The following is a 22,713-nucleotide window of genomic DNA, read 5'->3' on the forward strand; positions in this document are numbered from 1 at the left end:
CCTGGAGTCATTTATCTGAAGATCTATTTTGATGAAAGTGAAAAGATCTAGAGAGAAATTACTTTTCACATAGCATTATGGGGAAAAGGGGAAGTTTGGAAGTTAGGGAAAATTTCATATGTCAAGCTGCCAAACACCATTAATCTTGCTGCTGACAAAGCTGGACCTCCTCATACCAGATATAGGACTACATATGAACAGTTTCAAATTTCAAAATTCATCAGGTTAATAAAGGAATGCACATTTACTGAAGTTTAGAAACACAACATAAAAATAAAATAAAAATGCCAGATGTGTGGCACAGAGACATGGAGCAATGACTACAGCCTTAGTGACACATACAGCCTAAGTGCTGGAGAAGTAGGTCGAAGACAACAGAGTGAGTGGTGCAGGTCAGTTCAGTCATCCCAGGAGGTGAAGGAAGCAGTCTGGCCTGCTGTACACCTGTCATCTGGTACAGACCAGGTGGGTGAAATGTAGTGTGAAAGGTTAGGATGAGTGCTCTACAGTTAGATTTCAGTGTGTGTGTGTGTGTGTGTGTGTGTGTGTGTGTGTGTGTACACACACACACACACACACACACACACACACACACACACACACACACACCAGTGGGCTAGCACTATAGGGCCCACTTTATCACTGAACACATAAATAAAATCTCTTATTTACCACTGTTGATGGCCCTCAATCCACAACTTTCAATTCCCTCCCATGTTTTTGAATACTCCGGAAGGGGGAAAATAAATGGGCCATTGGAAAACAGGGGATTCTGGAGTTGGAGACTGGAAAAAAAGATAGAATTAAAAAAAAAAATAAAAATATTGCTTTAATAAGTTTAAATGTTGAATGCATACCTACTACTAAACAAAAATTGTGTGTATATGTCAATAAAATGAAAACAAGGACTTTTACCAGTTATAATAGGAAACTATACTCAACTTAAAAATGCAAACACATTTACATGAAATACTCTTTTTATTTTTTCTTTTATTCACTTTAATCCACAGGTTTAAATGTCAGCAACTGTAACAACTCACTCCAGGTTTTACCACTACTGAAGAATAACTGCTTTTATGAGGTGTGTTTTAAAGGGTCATTGGTGGGCATTAATTTTACCACAATGCATACAACCACCATGACATAGCTGTTACTTAAACACATTAGAAAAAAATGCAATATATACATTCACCATGGTACTTCAAAAGTGGAAAACGTGAAACACAAAGGAAATATCAAGAGAGATCAACAGTTTTAGGCTCATAAGGGGGGCAGTGGCAATGCGTAAATGGTCTCCAGGATTAGTTATCTTGCAAATACAATGATTCTGTGAACAATTAAACTATGCCTTTGATCAATGTCTTAAAAGTGCCACTGTGTTACATGAGCAGACTGAGGAGTTCACTAGTAAAGACAGCTGAACATCAAGAGTTTATAATCTATTTCAAATGTTGTGGGTTTTACATTCTTTTTTTATTTCCTATGAAGCCTTAAACTTAAGATCGTACTACACTAAAGGTGTCTTTACAGACTGTAAAGTAAAACATACATAACTCATGCATCACTTACATGTTCTTTGTCATTTGCAAATTTTAATGTTGATTCTTTACACCCTTTTCAACAAAAGATCACGATTCCCAGTTAATGGTTTGTTTAAATATGCCAACATGAATTTGTACAACTAATGAGCAGATGCCAATAATGCAGAAGGACCCAGTACATTAAGTACATTTATTAGTACTTATACTGTTTACTTTTCTCCAACACAGTCCATAGCAGTGTCTCAGGAAACAACCTGATACAAATCCCAGATGAAATGTCTTCCTCACCATCACATGGAGGTCTGAAGAATCACTAGATACGAACAGGTGCCTTGTTGTCTTGCTCATTGTACAGGTGAGGATTTACCGGAGAATCCTGCCGGTCAATTGACTGGTATGTGCTGCGATTCTGCTCAAGTGATTGGTATGTGTTGCGATTCGAGGTGACAGTAGGAAACCCTGGAGAAAGATGTGAGGTTGTCAGTTTAGAAATAATCAAATCTGAAAACAATGAGGTGAAAAACATACAAATTACCGGCACTATACAGACAAGGAATGTTAAAGTGCTCCAACTGATTCTTCTCTGCTGGATCACAAAAATTAGACAGGCTCTGTCAACATTTTGTTCTAGCAACATCCAATTACTGTTTGAGATTCGTATTAATCATACCACTTTAAAAAAGGTGTTGCTGTTTAACAGCTTAACCATGATGCTGGGGTAATTAATTTGAAACCGCACCATGAGACTGACTAGCAACACAAAGACATATGTGCACTTCAGGTGCATAACCCAATTAATTTGAACAGCGGGGAACCTGTTGCAGGTTAGTTTGCTTAATTCTGCTTAAAGGAAAGGTAAAGAAATGTACAGATTTTACTCCAGAAACAAAAATACAGTATCAAAGGAATTCTGATACTAATGAAGTTACCTGTCAAAATTCAGTTTTCATACGCACATTATTATAATAATAATGCAGTCAATTTTAATAGTAAATGCACTTGATTCATACAAAAATTAAACATAGCTGTCAGCACAACTAAATGAGACTCAAAGTATGGAGACATATACCAATGCATAAAGCATTGTCATCACCACTTGTTTTGGTTTTATATTGTAGCAAGCCTTCACAAATCACTCAGTCACTTTTTTTTAATATTAATATTCTGAATAGGAAGGATTAGCAACAGCATACATTTCAACGATACCAGAATACCGGTTATTGTGTAGTGTAATACATCCCCCTCTGAGATGTGATATATCAAGCCCCGCCTTCATAGCAGCTGACCGCGCCTACAACGGTGCCATCAATGGCATGGAGTCAAGTCCACAATGCCTGTAATGAACTTTTAATAAATTTACCACTTTTCTGAACAGAGCCAGAGTGCCACCAGTTAAAAAATAAAGTGTAACATTCACATTGAAAACATTATTTTAAAAGTTCATAGGCATGTAAATAGTACAAATGACCACAGGTGGAGTGCAACTTTTTTTTTCCTTCATCACCTCCCCTCTAAAAAAAAAAAAATCACATTATGCATGTGTACCACAGAAATAGTAACAGCAATACCCTTTCAGGCATCTCAAAACAAATGTGCACCTGACTTCCTTTATTATACATTATGTCTAAAATTATGGGTGCAGGTTGTTTTGAGTCTTCAGGTGGGGGAATGAGGAATGCGACAATTTATTTAATACCTCTCAACTGCACAGATTTTCACAGACTTCAGATCCTTAAAAATTAAATGCATTTGTCATGTAACTCCTGAAGAACAGGCTTTGAACAGCATTGTACATTTATCTGCTTTTCTCTCATCTGAAAAATATAAAATCTGGCCTACTAGAAGTTTTACAGTGGAAACAGTAACATCATTCAGCAGTGCATGGAAGTGACAGTAGCTGCTGCTTCAGCAAGATCTCCAGCCTATCCAAAAGGCAGAGAAATGCTTCAGCATGATCTCCAGCCTACCCAAAAGGCAGGGAAATGAACACTCTACTTGGACCAAACAATTCTTATTCTACAGAGAAATGAACACACTAACTGGACCAAGAGCTCCACTGACAATACCTTTGTTTCTCTAAGTTCGGTAATTGCCATTCAGAAAGCATACAGAGTAGCTGTGTTATCTATGGCATACAACCAGTCTTAAGTCCAGTTTCACTATCCTGCTATGTCATTGCGTCAGTTAACCTTTTTCTATCATGTAAGCTAAACACCATGACACCAAAGAATACATGTTCAGCCCAGCAATGTTTATATATCAAAAAATTAGTTAAAGCACTGGAAGCTGGTGAGGAAAAACTGCAATGAAACACATATTTTAACAGAGTTGGTGGTTGCCACTGGTAAATGAAGAATATGAGCATAAGACATACATATGTGTGTGTGATACAAAATGCAATGATATAACTTATTTATGTATTGCCTTTTGTTTACTAGGATGGTTCGACTGGGCTCTCGGGCCCATTTTCAGTGGAGTTTTGGGGAGAAAAGCTGTCATATAAAGTGCAGGTTGTATAAGAACTTACCATAACAGTAGATGTCCAGTTAGATCACTGCTGCAATACTGATCACTGATGGGAAGTATCCTGCCAAGTATACCCTAAATTCGGCCAGTATACGAATGTTTCTGTGTTCATAGGTTCATAGGTTGATACTAGGCTATCTGCCCTAGGGCATTTATAAGCCTAGCCAGAGTATGTTTGGCTTTCGCCACCCTTTTAGATTAGTTGACTGTGCCTCTGTATAGTAGGTCACAGAAGATAGCCCTTTTAATGTTTGTTTACTGTACCTCTGTCAAGCAGCGACACAGAAGAGATCCCAGGGGTAAACTTACAATCTCCCATCCATTCGTCAAGATTTCTCTTGAAGAGGGTCAGTGAGGGGCTCTGCCTGACATGGATTGGGATTTTGTTCCAGAGAGAGGGGAGCCTCTGGGATATGAATCTGTCCCTCCAGCATGTCCTATTTATTTCTGTGCTGAGGTTCAGGTCCCTGGAGCGTGTAGCTCTAAGGGATTTAGATTACCTGAGGTGAAACATGTCCATTAATTCTGGGTTGGACATGGCTTTATACGTCAGACACAGATCGCCTCTGAGTAGGCGGTACGCAACTGAGTAGAGCTGGAGTTTCTTTAGCCAAACTGCATAGGGTGTCTGTTTGAGCCCCTTGATCCTCTTGGTGAGATACTTTTGGGGTCTTTCCAGTTGCTGAAGGTGTCGGGTAAGGTACATCCCAAACGGGGCATTGTACTCAATTATGGGCCTGATAAGTGATGAGTAGAGGGGCACAATGACCTCTCTTGATCTAGATGTGAACCCTTTCATGATAAGGTGGGCTATATAGAAGGTCTTTCTAACCACTTTGGCAACGTGATTGTCAAAGGAGAGATTTGTGTGTGTATTCTTCTCATGCCACACTTCTGACTCTCAAGAATACGTGCTGCTACATTAGGGATGTACAAGCAAGAAATTCCTCAGAGCTTTCTTGCCCCAGATGGAGAAAACTGAAGCTAAAGGAGGAACAGTATTAACTAGACTCATACGAGGGAAAGACAGGTCCACCTTGGCGAAAGAGCAAGGAAACAGAAAAAAGAGGGAAGAAGGGAGTGTGTATCACGCTACAATGAGCGAATCTTATATCTACTCTTATGGGACATTCTTAAATTATTCTGCTATGTCCTTTATTTGATCACTGTTGTATTATTGTTCAAATATAGGAAGATTCCCAAAGATTTTGTACTAACAGGGGAGAGAAAGATTGAGGCATAGACTAGAATACAGTGAAGAATGGATCTTGCAAAGCTAATTTTGACTCTAGAAAAAACATTTATCTTTGAATGTGTGGTAAAATGTGACTGGAAGTCTAAATGTCTGCTTTTAAAATAGTTTTTGGGTCCATTCCTTGAAAAGGTCACCTGAAACAGCAACAACCCTAGTAGCATGGAATGAGTTTAATTGTCAAGGAAGACATTTTTCACAAAAGGAATAACAAAAAAGATAACCAAGGAAATCGATCCAGAAACCACCTGTTTCAAGATGGGGTAAAACAGCTTTTTACCCTGATACGATATAAACAATTAATCAGATTTAGTCTTTGTTTTGTCTAAATAAGGTCTAAGCTGCCTGTGAACATCCAGCAAATGCAGACTTCTTTCTCTCCTTAGTTTTACACAACTTTTGGCATAAAGAAGAATTAATCCTAAGGGATACTCTGTCCTTGTGAAAATTTAGAAAATGAGAAGAAGCCATAAGGACTTGCAGCTCTGAGACTCTCTTTACTGAAGTCAGGACCACTACCAAAACAGCCTTCAAAGTATTGAATTTTAAAGAAACAGAAGAGGTTGGTTCAAAAGAAGAATGAGTTAACTTCTCAAACATAAATCAGATCCCAAGGAGAAGGATTATAACTTATTGTTGGCCTGATATGAAAGATGCCCTTAAGAAACTGATTACAAAGTGTGCGGAAAGAGGCAGATCTACTGGTAAACAGTTGGATACTGCTGACAAATTTGCTTTTATATAGCAATATGTCAGCCCAAAATTGAGATGCTCACACAGATACAAAAGAATAGCAGGAATACTCATTTGATAAGGGTCCTGCTTTTTTTTCTTTTGGCACAAAATAGAAAACCTGATCCATTTGGAAATGCAAGATTTTCATGTTGCAGGTTTTCTATTATCCTATAATACCCCACAGCAGTTCCTTAGAAAAAAACTGCCTAAATAATATTAAACTCTTTCAATCAAACTGTCAGGTTTAGGGTTTTTTAAGTTTTAATGAATGAGAGAGACCTTCTGTAGCTATGGACAAGTCCATCATGTGAGGTAACTTTTGGTGACTGCCCTTGGCTAGATAAAGAAGGGAGAAACAATGCTGGCTAGGCCAAAAGGAAGTCAGGTGCAGCATTTGTGGATTGTTCTCCTTCATTTTGAGAATAACCTTCAGAACCAAGGGAAAGAAAGGAAATGCATAAAAGTACTACCCCCTCCAAGTGAGTGGCATGGCATTTGCTTGAGCTACCTATTCAGAGTGCAGGCAAACAGAGCTATTTGGGGAATTTCATACTGGATCACCTGCAGGAAGACGTCTCTGTACAGCACAGATTCATAAAGGTCTTCCCTGGACCTGCTGCAGTAATCTGCCACTAAATTCATCTCAGTAGTGAATGAAGGAAGAGATTGCGTTGGATAGCAATCTCCCAAGGCTGACACTGTTAATTTGCAGAGATGACTGGATTTTGTCCCTCCTTGTTTGCTGATGCACCACAAAACAGTGGTATTTTCTGTTAGAATTCAAAAGGTCCCTGGAAATGATGTGATGCAGAAAATGAAGAACTGGGATTGGGGCTTTCATTTCCTTAATATTTATCTGGTTGCCCTTGTCCACTCTTGACCATATACCACTGACTTTTAAGCTCTTGGAACATGCCCACTAAGCCAGTTCTGATGCATTTTTTGAGACTTTTTGGTGGGGCAAGAGAACTAAAAAGGGCACTTCTGGGTTGAGTGATATCTGTTGAATCCACCAAGGAATTCCTTCTTCCTGAAGGGCTACAGAAGTACTGGTAAGTTCAGGAGTTGGCAGTGCTACACCCAGACTGACGTGAGGTACCACTGAATCTTCCTCATATGGAGTATGGCAAAATATATCATCGGTATGGTTGAAGTCATATACCTACCCAAGGCTCTCAATATTTTTCTTGCAGAAGTGAAAGCCATTGGAAGGAGTGACTGTAAATATGAAATCAGAAACTGCATTTGTTTTTGAGGAAGACATGCCTTCATGGAAAGGGTGTCCAAGTGGCATCTTAGGAAGCCCAGGGTATGAGAAGGTTAAAGGATAGTCTTTTTTCAGGTTTATGGTAAAACTCAGGTAAAGAAAAAGAGCCATTGTGAACTTCAGATCTTGAAGATGCCCGTCTTTTGAAGAGGTTTGGAGAAGAACATCATGATAGGGGTATATGTGGATATCCTGGAGATTGAGGAACTCTATGACAGGGGTTAGGTACTTTGTAAATACCACTGGGTCTGTAGAAAGACCAAAAGGCAAATCAGAAAAATGAAAATGAAACTCTAAGAATTTTCTGTGATTTGGGTGTATGGCAATATGAATACATGTGTTCTTTAGGTCCAGGGTCACTAGGAAGGTCTGGGGAAAGATCACTGGTAGAAACATATGAAAAGATAATGTACTGAATTTTGGCACAGTTAAGAAGGTGCTGAGGACTGATTAAACCAGAATAGGCTTCCAAGTACCATCATTTCTTAGAACCAGGAAAAGTCTTGAATAGAACCCTTTTTTTCCCCTTGGAGGTGGGGAACTATTTCTGTAGTCTCCTGGTTTATTTATTTGTTTTTCCTTTTTTCCCTGAGTAAGTCTCACTAGGCCAATGGCCTCTTTTCAGTGGAGACCTGAGGTAGTTTTCATAACAACTATTGGCCAGGGCAAGGGGGGACTTCCAATACTCGCTGTGCAACTAGAATGTATTTTGCATGAGCACTTTCTGTTTCCACTTCAGGTGCAGAGGTGGCCCAGAGAAACAAGAAGGCAGATGGAGAGAAAAGGAGATAATGGAGTGGTGAGAAAGATGGTGGAGAAAGCCAATACTGCGACCAGAGAATGCTTGCAGGATACTGAAGAAATGTTTCAAAGAAATTTGTTTGATGGAGATAAGTTGGCAAATAATGGATGTATGACTAAAACCCTTCAGTTTGGAGGGTTGCGGGATGATTTACATAAAGAAATGGTGATGCAGAGTGAGTAAGAAAATGAAGGAGAAATTTCTTGGGGGACATTATGAAGAAAATATAAAAATAGGATGCAGACGCAGTCCTGAAGGATAGCAGTGAGATGGAACAGAAAACATATGCAGAGAAAGTTTAAGACAGCAAAAGGGGAGTAGCAGAAAAGAAAAAGGCAGAAGAAAATGAACAATGGAAGTAGGTGGTAAGGGTCCAAAGTAAAGAAGACAAAGAAATGGACAGGTATGAAGTGTGGAACAATATAATAGCGTCTTTGGGTGTAAAATCATATGAGGAAACAGCATTTGTACTTGTTAACAAAGAGACATTTTGTGAAATTATACTTGAGATTGTTTTTCAATGGAAAATTTTCTTTGGGGAATATGAAAAAAAGAAAGACTAACTCACAGACTCTTTATGTGATGAAAGCATTTGGAAAAAGCATTTATTCTACCACTTCACAAAGGTGGCAATAACCCTGACATCTCAAATTTCTGCCCTACTGCCATTCTCTTCCCAATCTCAAAAGTTCTAGAGAAATGTATCCATACCCAGCTCCTCAGTCACTTGATACATCACCAGATACTCTCTCCACTCAGCATGGCTTTAGGCTAGGACATAGTACTAACACAGCCCTCATTTCATTCATTGACACAGTAAACAGAGCACGAGATGCTGGAGACTTAATCTCAGCATTATTTCTAGATCTTTTAAAGGCATTTGACACCATATCCCTCCTGCTTAATAAACTCACCAATCTCGGACTATCGCCCCCTACCATACTATGGTTCACTAACTATCTCAACAACAGGCAGTAATCTACTAAATGGCTACACACTTCCTCCCCTTTCATAACCACAAACACAGGCATCCCCCAAGGATCAATGAACATTTGTATCACATTAACAAATTGTGTAAAGACAATGCCTTAGTTAAACACACTGGCAAACACAGGGAACTACATTTTTTGTTCAGGGCAATAGACCAAATCATACCCGACAATATAGGGGGACCAGATTCCCCAAACCTGGAACATTTAGAGTTAATATGGCAGTTAAAAACAAAAGTGAGTCGGTATCCAGGATTGAATGAAAGATGCTCTGTTTCATCCATTTTGAAATTAAAAAGCCTTACTAGATAGGCTTTAAGTTATTTAAAATAAAGTTCTGTGATTATTTAACACATGGTTTTAACCTAAGTGGAGACAAGTACAAAAAACAAAAAATAATGTAAATTAATTGCATTTAATATTTGTGTTAACATATTACTCTGATTTTACCCTTGTATATTTTACAGTAGTATCTTAACTTTATTAAATTTGGTATTGACTAGGTATTTAAAATAGCAACATGAAATTTACTGATAAAATGTGTTCTAAATAGTTAGTTTTTTCTTGGTAGAGATTTATGTTTCTTTTAGAGCATGAAAGTAACAAAAACACAGTACCATTTGTTTTTTAATTTAGTCACTTGTTGAGAAAACTTTAATCATTAATTGCTTAATTGTATTACTGAAGCATTAACTTTGTTATTTAAGGGCAAGAGCTCTGTGTTTTAATTTATCTGAAGAAGTCCACAGTACCTACTGTGAGGAAAAGCGCTTTATGTGTATTACAATCGTATCCGTTTTCATAAATCTGCACCTGGTTTCCCCTTTTTGCAGTCCAGTTTCTGTACTTTCTTCCATTCTGCCCATGTATCATCCAAACCGGCTCCTAAGGTCTGAAAACAAAATTCTACTATCCATTGAGAAACCCAAGCTCTCAGCTGGCCAAATGTTGTATTCCTAGTATATATTTAAGGCATGGAATAATCTCCCCCCATTACTCAGAGCAATTAGCAACTTGTCCTCCTTTAAAAACTCCCTCAAACTGCATCTCTCTTCTAAATGGCTATGCCCCTGTTCTCAAACGCACAACCACAAATTCACCTCTCAGTGCTATACCTCTAACCGGATCTATATTACATCGTATTTGACCAATGTAATATCGAACCCTAATATCCTAATAGCGAACACAAAGAATAGCAATTTTTTTTCTAGAGAAAAAAAATCGCTGTTCCCTAACAAAAAAAACCCCCCTGCAACCTGAAACTTAACCTAAAGTGGGTGGCTTCGCCCACCCCACCCCCCCTACTTAAACCGAGATCGCACCACAGTGGAGGAAATAGCAAAGCCCTGAAAACAGCCCACCAATTTTTTTCCCTGGGAAAAAAAAAACGATGTGCCTTGGCTTCGCTATTTTCAGGTTTCGGACTTTCAGGTTCGATATTACATTGTTCGAACTTGTTGCAGTTCGACAATGTAATATAGACCCCCCTCTAACCATCACATCAATTTCCATCCTTCTCCCTGTCACTTTCATGAAGCCTATCCAACCTCCCCACTTATATCTTCCTCTATCTTTCACTCTGTTTAATCTCCTCAAAGCTACTCACCTGGAATTTAGTACTTTCTTGTGTACTTTAATCTACCCACTGCACTAATGTAAATAGCATTCAAAAACATCTTCTCAGAAATTGTCTGTCTGTACTTGCACATATCAATGATTTTATTTTTCTTTATTCTAGCACTGTTGCCTCTATTACACCAAGTCTTGCAATATAACTGCACTACATGATTTTTATATGTCAAAGATAGTATTTTTATATGATAATGATTGTATTTTCTTCTTACACCATTGCTGCTATTTACCAATCTCATGCAATGTAACTGTATTCTACGATCTCTTTTTCTTAGTGATTTCACTCTAATTGTATGTATCTTTGTGGAGCTTTTCTCCCTGGGCCTTCACTGAAAATGGGCTCTTTTCAGGCCTAGTGGACTTTCCCGGTTAACAAATGCAATAAATAAAATAAATAAATAAATAAAAGCAAATAACAGGGAAACAAGAAGAAAATGAATGTAAAATTTCTAACAGAGGTTGAGAAAGAGACTTTGAAAGGTTATTTGAAAATGTATGTAAAGAAGTACTAGCAGATAGGATTCTAATATTGTGCTAAAAGTAGAAAGAGAAAAAATATACAGTAATTGTAGATTTAAAATGGAAAGACCAAGTACATAGAATTATAACATTATATGCTTATATGAATTGTAAAGAAAGGAAAAGCTTATTTCATCAGATTTTAGATTATGTAGTAATAAATATGAACATTATAACAACAGGAGACTTTATGTGACTTAAGAGGCAAGCACAAAAAGAAAGCAAATGATATAAGAAAAATGTAAGAAGTCATAAGATTTGGTAACTTAAAAATGTGGGACAAAAATTCACAGACTTGCAAGAGGGCTATGTATAGAAATTTATTTATGATTCATTTATTTCCAGTTTGATGACCGGGGAGGTCCACTGGGCTCAGGGAGCCCGTTTTCATTGAAGGCCCAGGGAGAAAAGCTCCGCATTACATAGTTTAGTTACATATACAATCATAGTAAAGAAGACACAATTACAATGCCTTTTCATGCTAGAGAACAGGAATACATTCTTTGGTTACATAGTATCTAAATATTTAGGATGGCAGTGGTAAAGTACAGTTGTGTACACTTACCATAAATGTAGATGTTCGAGTGTATTCACTGCTGCAGTCATTACATTTGGGTAACCTGCTGGCAGGTTGCCCTCAGTCAGCCTGATTAACAAAGTCTTGGGTCCTGCGTCGGTTGCTGTCCCTTCTTCCATGACGTCAGGTCGTCAGGGGTATAAAACATGCAGCCCACGCCATTACATCAGTTTTTATTGCCCTAGATGTCAGGTATATATAAAATTAAAAACACAAAAAATATACCTCCAAACAAAAGCAAATGCACCAAAAAGGCTTTTAAGCATAGTAACAGAAAGTAGAGGTATAGTAAGAGAAAAACAGGGGGCTGCAGGGGTGTTAACCAGGACTGCAACAGTGAATACACTCGAACATCTACATTTATGGTAAGTGTACACAACTGTAATATGTTCTTCATGTTTCACTGTTGCAGTCATTACATTTGGGTAGATTCCCAAAGCTATGGTTGGGAGGATGGATTTATACAGCATTAGGACCAGCTATAAGGCCCTGCAGGACAGCAGTGACAAAGCCAGCTCTGGATTTAGAGAAGAAAGGTAAATGGTAATGTTGTTTGGTGAATGTATGAACTGAGCTCCAGGTAGCAGCTTCTAGAATGTCTCTGGTAGGAACACCTCTGAGAAAGGTTGTAGAAGTAGATGCAGCCATGGTGGAATGAGATCTGATCCCCTGGGGGATAGTTTTACCATTGTGCATATAGCAGAAATGAATACAATGGCTTATCCATTTGGAAATAGTCTGCTTTGAAATAGCCTTTCCCTCTGCTCCTGCAGCAAATGCCACCAGTAGTTGTTCAGATTTTCTTAGAGATTTTGTCCTGTTTAAGTAAAATCTAAGTTGACTGTGTACATCCAATGAATGCAGAATCTGCTCCCCCTTCTTCTGTGGATTGGGAAAGAAAGTTGGCAAATGAATGGTCTGATAGGCATGAAGAATGGATTGGTCCTGAGAGACACCCTTTCGACATGAAAAATAATGAAAGGCTCCACTGCCATAAGAGCCTGTAATTCAGAAATCCTTCTAGCTGAAGTGACTGCTAAAAGGAAAGCTGTTTTCCAGGAGAGAAAGTTTAAGTCTGCAGTAGCAGCTGGCTCGAAAGGAGGGAGAGTGAGTTTTTCCAATACAAAATTGAGGTCCCAGGCATGGGGTTGGAGCTCTCCTGGGTGGTCTTAGGTTTTTGGCCCCTCTGAGATACTGCTTTAGCAGAGAATAAGAGGGGAGGTTCTGTGTTGTAATGAGCTGAAATGGCTGAGGTATGGATTTTTATGGAAGAAAAGGACAGGCCCTTGTGAAGCATCTCAGTTAAGTATTGTAAAATCCTGTTCATTAGAAGAGCCAGAAGAAATAGAATCCTGTTCAGAATATTCATAATCAATGTCTTGCCTAGGCCTCTTAGTGGGGGGGGGGGGTGGTAGATGTCCCCAATGCCCATATATCATGGACACTGACAGGATAAAGCTTAAAAATTTTGGATATATAACTAACAACAAGAGACTGTACTGTTATAGTAAGGAGGTAGTCTATATTACGGTTTGCAAAGTATGTAAAAATTACTATGTGGGTAAAACAAAAAATGCACTTAGGCTTAGAATCTATCAACATTTGTATGACATCAAGCAGATGAATATGAACAATGCATTATATAAGCATATGAGCAACCAGCCAAATCATGCCTTTAGTTTTTTCATATTGGAGCAAGTTGACTTGGGACCTCGGGGGGGACCTGTAGATGACTACTTAGAATTTGTTGAATTAAAATGGCAAATCAGGTTGAATGCATATTATCCCCCAGGCCTCAATGACAGAATCTCATTGGCTTCACTTTTGAGATTAAAACACGTTTATGTTATGACAGTAATTCAATTGTTTATTATTTAATATTATTTTATTTAATATACTATATGGCATTTTGTCCTATTAGTTGATGTATGTAAAGCGTTATTAGACAGCACTATGTCATTTTCCATATGCACTTACAAGTTATTGGATTGTTTCTGATTAGCATTATATCTTGATTAATTGGGAGGAAGTGATGTGGAGTCTGCTAGTCAGCTGACTTGGGAGGAAGTGATGTGGAGTCTGCTAGTCAGCTGACTGGATTGACACAGTATTTTAAACTTGCTAAGCCAGCAATGTTACGTTCTGAAGAAGTCAAACACCTGACGAAAGCACTTAACTTCTTGTTTATTTTTGTCTATGGTCTATATTGCTGCATTTTGGAGTCCTTCTTGATTTTATGTGTATCCTGTATGTGACTTAAGCTACTTCATCGTGGCTACTACGTGTATGCGGATTTATATAAAGTTTTTTACACAAACTAAGGCTCCGTCTTCTTGAGCTACCCTGCATCTACTATTTCTTGGTTTGTGTTTGCCTGGATTGATTTACTAGTATACTTTTACAAGGAAAAATATAAAAAGTACTGAGTTACTAAAGGAAGATGATAGTGTAATGAGAGAAATAAAAAATGTAAAAGAAGAAAGACAAATAACTTAGGAAAATATGAATAGTGTAGTACACTATGTACATGAAAGGTTTAAAGAAAAAAAGATAGTGAAAAAACATGGAAAGTAAAAAAGTTAACAGAAAAAGAAAATAAGGAGTTGGAAAAACAGATATACTTATACACGCTAGATAACACTCTATGACAAGTAAATATAGATTTAGCTGTAGGACCAGATGGAATAAACTATGAAATGTATAAAATGTAAGGGATTTGTAAAAAAAATATATATTTTTAAAGATTTCAAATGAATGGTTAAATTAAGGTTTTATGTATAAAGAATTATACAGTGAAATACTTAAATTCATATGGAAGAATGAAGATAGAAGACGGTTAAAAAAAGTGGAAACTGATAGCATTGAATAATTTAAGATCTTTATCAAAACAATAAAAAAAGAGATTTGAAACTAAAGTGGAAAAATATGGAAGATAGTATATACTATAAAGGGGAAGGGCTGTCAAAAATTAATGATAGAGAAATTGTGGATATTATGATTAGAAAAAAAAAGTGAAAATCATGATAGGAGACCTTAAGAAGGCATTTGATACAAATGGACATGAAATCTTATGGGAATAATGACAGAATATAAGTGAGAAAGTTAGGAAGTTACATCGGACAGTGTATAGTAATAAAGTAAAAATAGTTGTAAATGGCTGGTTAAGCCAAGAGGTGTATATGAAGAATGGTGTAAGATAGGGATGTTCAGTGTATTGCATACTCTTTGCAATACTTATGAATGTGGTGATAATAAGTGACATAAATTACAAAATGAAGCAGGTGGGGTATATAAACACCTGAAGGGTTAAGAATTCCAGTTATGTTAACAGTTGCAGATGACATAATAGCAAAAAACAAAATTTGGATAAAAGAAGGAATAATTTGTACAAATGAATGTCTAGAGGTGACTGGGATGGATTTAAATAAGGAGAAAAGGAAAGATTTAGGTGAGTTAGTAAAGATAGGGGGTATACATTTTACAATGAATTACATTTCTGTCTTAGGTATAACATTTGAGAATAAAGATGTAGAATTCAAAGGGGAAAATCAGAAAAAATAAAACAAACCTGTTGTTTCTGGAGAACATACAAATCATCATTCATAAAAAGGCTTATTTGATATATACAGTACTGATGGGAAAATGGCATACTTAGCAAGTATATTTATGTTGCCAATACTACTTGAAAAGTAATTATTGCAGATATTTTTTCATTTATATGGGATTCTAGATAATGGGGTTCTTGATAAACCCAGTAAAAAGAGTAGTTTTGTATGTAAATGAAGAGGAAGGAGGTTTATGGTTAATTAATCCAGTGGTATATGCTGCTTATATGCTGCTTTACTAAATGTGTAGAACGTGGATAAATGAAAAAGATGAGAGATTAGTAGTAAAACTATATACATATAACTATGATAAATTTTGGGGTATGGTAAAAAAGAATAAAAGAGAAAAGGAGTGTATTATTGAAGAAATAAAATGTTACTATGAAAAAATATTTGTGTGGAAATAAAAACTGATGACACAGAAAAAAGGAAAAGTATGGTATAACAATACAATGATGAAGTCCTCACTTTGTGGAGACTAGTAATAGATAAATTACCAGTAAAAGTAAATATGCCATATAAAAAGAAAAGTAATAGAATATGTTTACATTGTTAAGAAGAAGAAACTACTGAATATGTGTTTTAAAATAACAGAGTAAAAAGGTTATGGGAAAACTATGTAAAGAAGACATTTTCAAAGATATAAAAAGTTTATAAAATAAACATGGATGTAATTACATATGGATATTAGATGAATAGATGTAAAGAATATGCTAAAAGAATAGATAAAACGTATTTTATGTCATATGGGTTATCTTCTTCTTCCGGCTTTTCCCGGTTAGGGGTCGTCACAACAGATCACCTGCCCGCTCATGATTGGCAGTGGAGTTTTACAGTGTCGAGTTGCCAGCCCGGCTCCCAACCTTCCACGGAAGGCACACATACGCATGCACTATGGAATTAAAAAAATAAATGAAATTATCTTTAATGGTAAATGGATTTTTGGCAACAATATTAAGTAAAATCAGATGGTGGTTATGGAAAAAGAAGTTGGGGTTTAATAGGGATGAGAATTTAGTATAACTATAAGGAAAATTACAAATATGTGTAAATATATTTTATATCTATATCTTTGTACATTTGTAAATATGTTGTAAATAAGAGGTTTTTTGTATATAAATGAAGGACTCCTACTCTTTTTGATAAGTGATGTGGGATCTTTTGCATCCACTTGAGCTATCACCAATGTGGGCAGATGGGTCCTCTGTTTAATGTCTCATCCGAAGGATGGCACACTCAGAAATGCAGTATCCACCTTATGCTGCACCTTAGTATCAATAATGCAAAATTAATCCAAGTATCTGGCATGGGAAATGAACCTACAGCCTTCTGCAAAGGTGAATCTGCTACTGATATGATTCTTGCAGTATTGGCAAAAACAGGTATCTTTGATTTGGGGGAACTTGAGAAATTCTAGAATGGGATGAAGGGAGATGCCATTTTAATTCATAGCTCTTTACAATATTAAGAAGCCATTTGTTTGAAGTTATCCATCTCCAAAAGGGCAAGGACTGGAAAAGATTTTTCCTGAAATAATTGTTGGCGACTGGCCAAGTTGGAAGAAGGGGAGAGCTGACAGTCACAAACTGGAACATTTGTCAAGATAGGAGCTCTTAGGTCCTTTGAAATCTGTTTTTGGGTTTATCTTGACATTTCTTTTTGGACAAATTTTTACCCTTTTGCTTAAATTTTTGGTCTTTGTGAAAATAGTCCTGTCTTTGAGGGGTAATTTATGTGGAATTTAGGCATAGGTGAATGAAAAAGGACTGCTTAAAACTGCTGCATTATTTTTCCTTTCTCTTGTTAAATCTCAATAGCTGCTGGAACAAAGAGATTATTAATCTCTATCCAAGGGGGTATCCAGCAATTTAACCTTGACATCTTCAGGCAGGAACTACAAATGTAACCAGGAGTATTTCCTTTACATGCATCCAATAGTAGCAATCCTGGAAGAAGCATCAGCTGCATCATAACTACATTTCATAGAATACTCAGTTCTGCCACTAAGGTAGTGAGACAAAGACAGAGAGATTTATTCTTTGCATCAGGAAAACTTGATGTTTACTGGCAGTTGGTGAAAAAGGGTTAAGACTGTATGTGGTAGTTCCTCTCACAAGGTTCAATTCCCTCTGTTCTTATCTGCTTAGTATGTGACCTTGAGCAAGTCACTTAACCAGACAGTATAAAAATAAATCCTGTCACCAAATACACAATAAATGACACTAATAGCCAAAAATAAAAAAGCTGTACAGTAAATGAAGCTGCAACCAAAAGCAAACCAATAAGCATTTCACTGGATGCTTTCATCCCAAACAAAGTGAGGTCTTTCTCAGAAACTCCCTAATAAAATGCTCATCAGTTTGATTTTGATTGCAGCTCCATTTACTTGGACAGTGCTTGGGGCAACTAGGAATTTGCTATGAACTTGTTCATATTGTCCAAAATATATAATATCTAGACATATGTATTTAATAGTTAATGACACAGAAAAAAGTAAAACGGAAGTGTACACTTTCTTTTTGTACCTGTCCATACCTCTACTGTCCCTTCTTTTTGTACCTGTCCATACCTCTACTGTCCCTTCTCATTGGGTAAGGGATTAGTATAATGAAGAAATTTTGTAGCCTTGTCAGACTTCATGGATATCACAAGCTGGAGCCTAAGAGGAATTTTTATACAGAAACTATTAGGCTTCTTAAGGGCTGGTGGCTGTGACTCAAGATTCAAGTCAGCTATCAAGGAAGTATCATGTAAAGCCTTAAGTACAGAAAGAATAAATGAGGGCTTAGAAACACCCATACCCAGCAAGTCATAGATCATAGATCATAGATCATAGATTAGTACTAAGCTAATTGCCCTTGTGAGCCATTTTAAGCTTAGCCAATTATCCCATGTGAGACTCAAACCTTGCACCTTGTCTTTGTAAGGCAAACACCTTAACCATTAGGCCACCCTCCCAACCCCATAACTGTGATGTTCATTTTTCCTCCAACTGGAAATGTTGCATTACCTTTAAATTAGTGTCTGATATCTAAGGCTATGGAGCACATCATCATGGACCTAATTAACAAGGATATAAGGAATCTCCAAACTCTGGATCCCACGCAAACTGGTTTTGTGAAGGGTAGATCACGCCTGCTCAACCTGGTTGACTTCTTTGAGTCAGTCACCAGAGCTGTGGATTAGGGCAAGGAAGTTCATACAGCTTCCCTCGATCTGGTTAAGGCCTTTGATACAATTCCCCACTCAGGAATTATTGATAGACACACCAAATTAGGCATCAACCCCTATATCACTAGGTGGGTTGCAAATTGGCTCACAGATAGAGCCCACAGTGTGAAAGTAGCAGATTCCAAGTCAGACTGCTGACCAGTCACGAGTGGAGTCCCACAGGGATCGGTCCTGGGTCTTCTCTTGTTTGGCATCTACTTCTCAGAAGTCCAGGCCAACACGGAGGGACTCTGGCTGACCAAGTTCACTGATGATTGCAAGCTGGGAGCCATTATTAACTCCCCAAGTGATGTAGACATCCTACAGAAAGGCCTCACTGAGACCAACGACTGGTGTCAAAACCATGGCCTTAAGCTTAATGCCAAAAAATGTGTTGTCATTCCCTTTGGGAAAAACTCACTTCCCACTAATTACCACATTGATGGTAGCCCACTGAACACTGAAAGTGTTATAAGAGATCTGAGGACACAGGTTGACAGCAACCTCTCCTCCGACCACCACATTGCTACTGTGATCAGAAAGTCCTTCTAAGTGGCACATCTCATTACCAAGGATTTTGCATCCAGGAGGAAGGAGGTCATCATCTCTCTCTACTCTTCCCTCATTAGAACAATCATAGAGTATAATGTCCCATTTGGCATTTACCTCACTAAACACCTGCAACAGCTGGAAAGGCCACAAAAGTACCTCACAAAGAGGAGCCTAGGCCTTAAACACACGTTCTACATGGACAGACTCAAAAACTCCAACTTTTCTCAGTCTCATATCATCTACTGAGAGGCAATCTCTGTTTGACTTACAAAGCCATGTCTGACCCAGCTATGCTAGAAATGTTACACCTAAAGAAATCCCAATCCCTCCCATGCTCCAGGGACCTCAACCTCATTACCACAATCAACAGAATATGCTGGAGGGACAGGTTCATAACCCAGAGATTGCCCATGCTCTGGAATAAACTTCCCATGCATGTCAAGCAGAGTACCTCACTGGCCCTTTTCAAGAGAAATCTTGATGAGTGGATGGGAAATAGAAAGTTCACCTCTGGGATCACTCCGGTGGCTCTACTTGATAGAGGCACTGGGAACTAACGGCGTCATGATGCCAGGGCATTTCTATGGGCTAGCCTTGTAAAGGCTCAAGGGTCATAGGCCTAGTACACACCTATGAACCAATGAACAAAGGACAGTTCGTACATGGGGGAGCTGGGTAAAGAGTATCTTTCTTCTGTAACTCAAATACTGTTGGGAATGTTTTTGAGAGGAGTATGCAAGAGATTCTACTTCAGAAACTGAATCTCCTTCCTCAGAAGTACCTCTTATTCTCTTTTGGGGGAAGAAGAAGTGGGGACAAGAGGTTTTAAAGTCATATGAGCTTTAAATAGCCCTTGAGAAAATGAATACCACTCAGTATCAAGGTCAGCTAGGGAAGCAGTAACAATAGGAAAGGTATTCTTTATTTTCTGATTCACCTTTTGAAGAGGGTCAGCAAAAATGAAGCAAGGAGGATCCGACCCCTGCTGTACTTCTACAAGGGTACCATGGACTTCTCCCCAGATGAGGATTTGTGGCATGGGTTGGGTCTATCAAATATAATAAGCTGAGGATCCCCTTTTGTAACCTTGTTGACCATCTGTTCTGTTGTACGGAAAGTGCCATCAGGATATCTCTAGTTGTCCTCTGACGTGGTCGCAACATCAGATACTGGGTGGTCTGAGAACTCATCATGCATCACAAAACACACATCCAGCTCTAACAGGACAACTGGAGTATCTGAAGGGTTTGACTTCTTAAGTTTCATGAGTGGTTGCAGAGGGATATCTGACAGGGAAAATTCAGAGGCCATCCTACCTCCCCATGAGCTCCTTAAGTCTTTGATTTTCTAAGCAAATTTTAGGAGAAGCTAGATGTCTCCTAATGGTTTTAGGGATGAAAGATTTCCAAGTACACTACATAAAGTGATTAGGACCAAGAAGGGTCCCGAATGGAGATACTTATCTGCCACTTGCAATGGTACTGGCACAGGTTGTACGGTTGACAAACCAAACTGATAAAATGTAGCCTCTCTTCTTGGGCTGCAGGCAAGAATGTTCTGGGGAATGTCATTTCGATATGTGTCCTATGTACTAGCATATACTCTTGTGCATCAGTCATAAGACATTATGTTCTTACCATAACGTTCCATCTGTGTTGTTGATGGTGTCCGAAACCCATCCATCATGAATGAATGAAGATTAACAACATCAGATCTCAGATGTAAGGCATGAAAGGAAAGTACAAAAGCTTTGACATATTGGCTGGACATTCACTACCTTTGGCAGGATACTTCCCATCTGCGATCAATACTGCAATAGTGATCAAATGAATTACACCATATCTGGAACTCTAACTGCTAGAAGCTCGAGCAGACCTCCCTATAAAAAGCAGTTAGTGCCCAAAAGCTTCAGAGCTTTCTTGCCCCAAGATGTGAGGCAACAGCAGTGCCAGTGGCCCAACAGGTAGCACCCTTGCCTTCATTGCAGAATGCTGTAGGTTCTAGATCCACACTGCAGTGCAATATAAGGGGGTGTTGCACTCCTGAGTATGCTGTCCTCTGGATGATACATTAAATTATGGCCTCATCTACTAGAGCTGGCAGTAGATCAGGTGCATGCAAAAGATCCCATAGCACCTACTGAAAAGAGGAGTTCTTTGTTTATATACAAAAAGAACTCTTATTTATAACACATTTACAATATTTACAAATGTACAAATACAAAGATATACAAATCAATTTACATATATTCAAATTTACCTTACCATCATACTAAATTTTCATCCCTATTGGACCCCAACTCCTTTTTCCATAACCACCATCTGATTTTACTTAATGTAGCTGGTAAAATCCATTTACCATTAAACATAATTTGATTTATGCTTTTATTACATATAACCCATACAACATAAAATAACATTATCCATTCTTTTAACATATTCTTTACTTCTATTCTTATAATACTAATATTTAATCACATCCATGTTTACTTTATCCACTTTTTTTTACATGTTTGAAAACACCTTTTTACATAGTTTTCCCCATAACCTTTTTTACTTTTTTTCAAACACACATGTTCTGTAGTTTCTTTTTCTTGACAATGTAAACATACAATACTCTGTCACTTTTTTATATGGCACATATCCTTTCACTGACAATTTATCTATTACCAGTCTCCATAAAAAATTTACATTCTACTTTCTGATTACACCATTTGTTTCTTATTTTTATAGCTTTATTTTTTTATCTGCTAGATTTTCCCATGGTTTTACCATGATTTTACATAGTATCCGCGGTGGTGCAGCGGTAGCGCTGTTACCTCACAGCAAGTGGTTCTCCCATTCGATTCTCAGCTGGAGTGCAAGGAGTGCCTTCTGTGTGGAGTCTTCATGTCCTCCCCGCGGTTGGGTGGGCATTTGAAAGACATGCGTAAATGGGTGTGCCTTCGTTGAAGGTTGAAAGTCGAGCTGGCACGTCGGCGTTCATCAAAATCTACTGCCAATCATTAGCAGACCGGAGTTCCGCTGTGGCGACCCCTAACCGGGAGAAGCCGAAAGACAACAACAACAATGTTTTATCATTACATTCTTATACCACACTTTTCTATATTTTTCTATATCATCAGTTTTTATTTTCACAAAAATGTTTTCCAGTAACATTTTATTTCATTAATACACAGTTTTTTTCTTTTCTGCTCTTTTTATAATACTCCAAAAATATCATACTTGTATTTATTGAAATTTACTATTAATCTCTCATATTTTTCATTTATCCACTTAAACACTTAGTACAAATTTAATGAAGCAGCATATACCACTGGGTTAATTAACTCTAAACCTCATTTCCTTTTATTGATATTCAAAACTCCTCTTTTTACTGGGTTTAATAGAGAACACCATAAAAATGAAAAAAAAAAATCTGCAATAATTCCTTTTCAAATACAGTTGCCAATATAAATACACTTGCTGAGTATGCTATTTTTCTCATCATTACTGAATACATCAAAT

General features: G+C 37.7%; 1 protein-coding gene across 1 annotated transcript in view; it reads right to left on the reverse strand.

Moving 5' to 3' along the window:
• Positions 1–959: 959 nt before the first annotated feature.
• The window catches only part of LOC122805002 (angiotensin II receptor associated protein), a 680,089-nt gene continuing 658,335 nt past the window's right edge, over positions 960–22,713 (reverse strand). Inside the window, exon 5 of the mRNA XM_044075256.1 lies at positions 960–2,000. Within this exon, the coding sequence (XP_043931191.1) occupies positions 1,855–2,000 (146 nt within the window). The 3' untranslated portion in view covers positions 960–1,854. The remainder of the gene's footprint in view (positions 2,001–22,713) is intronic.

Source organism: Protopterus annectens, chromosome 1.part1, assembly GCF_019279795.1.
Source record: "Protopterus annectens isolate FY-2018-M chromosome 1.part1, PAN1.0, whole genome shotgun sequence".
NCBI lineage: Eukaryota > Metazoa > Chordata > Ceratodontiformes > Protopteridae > Protopterus > Protopterus annectens.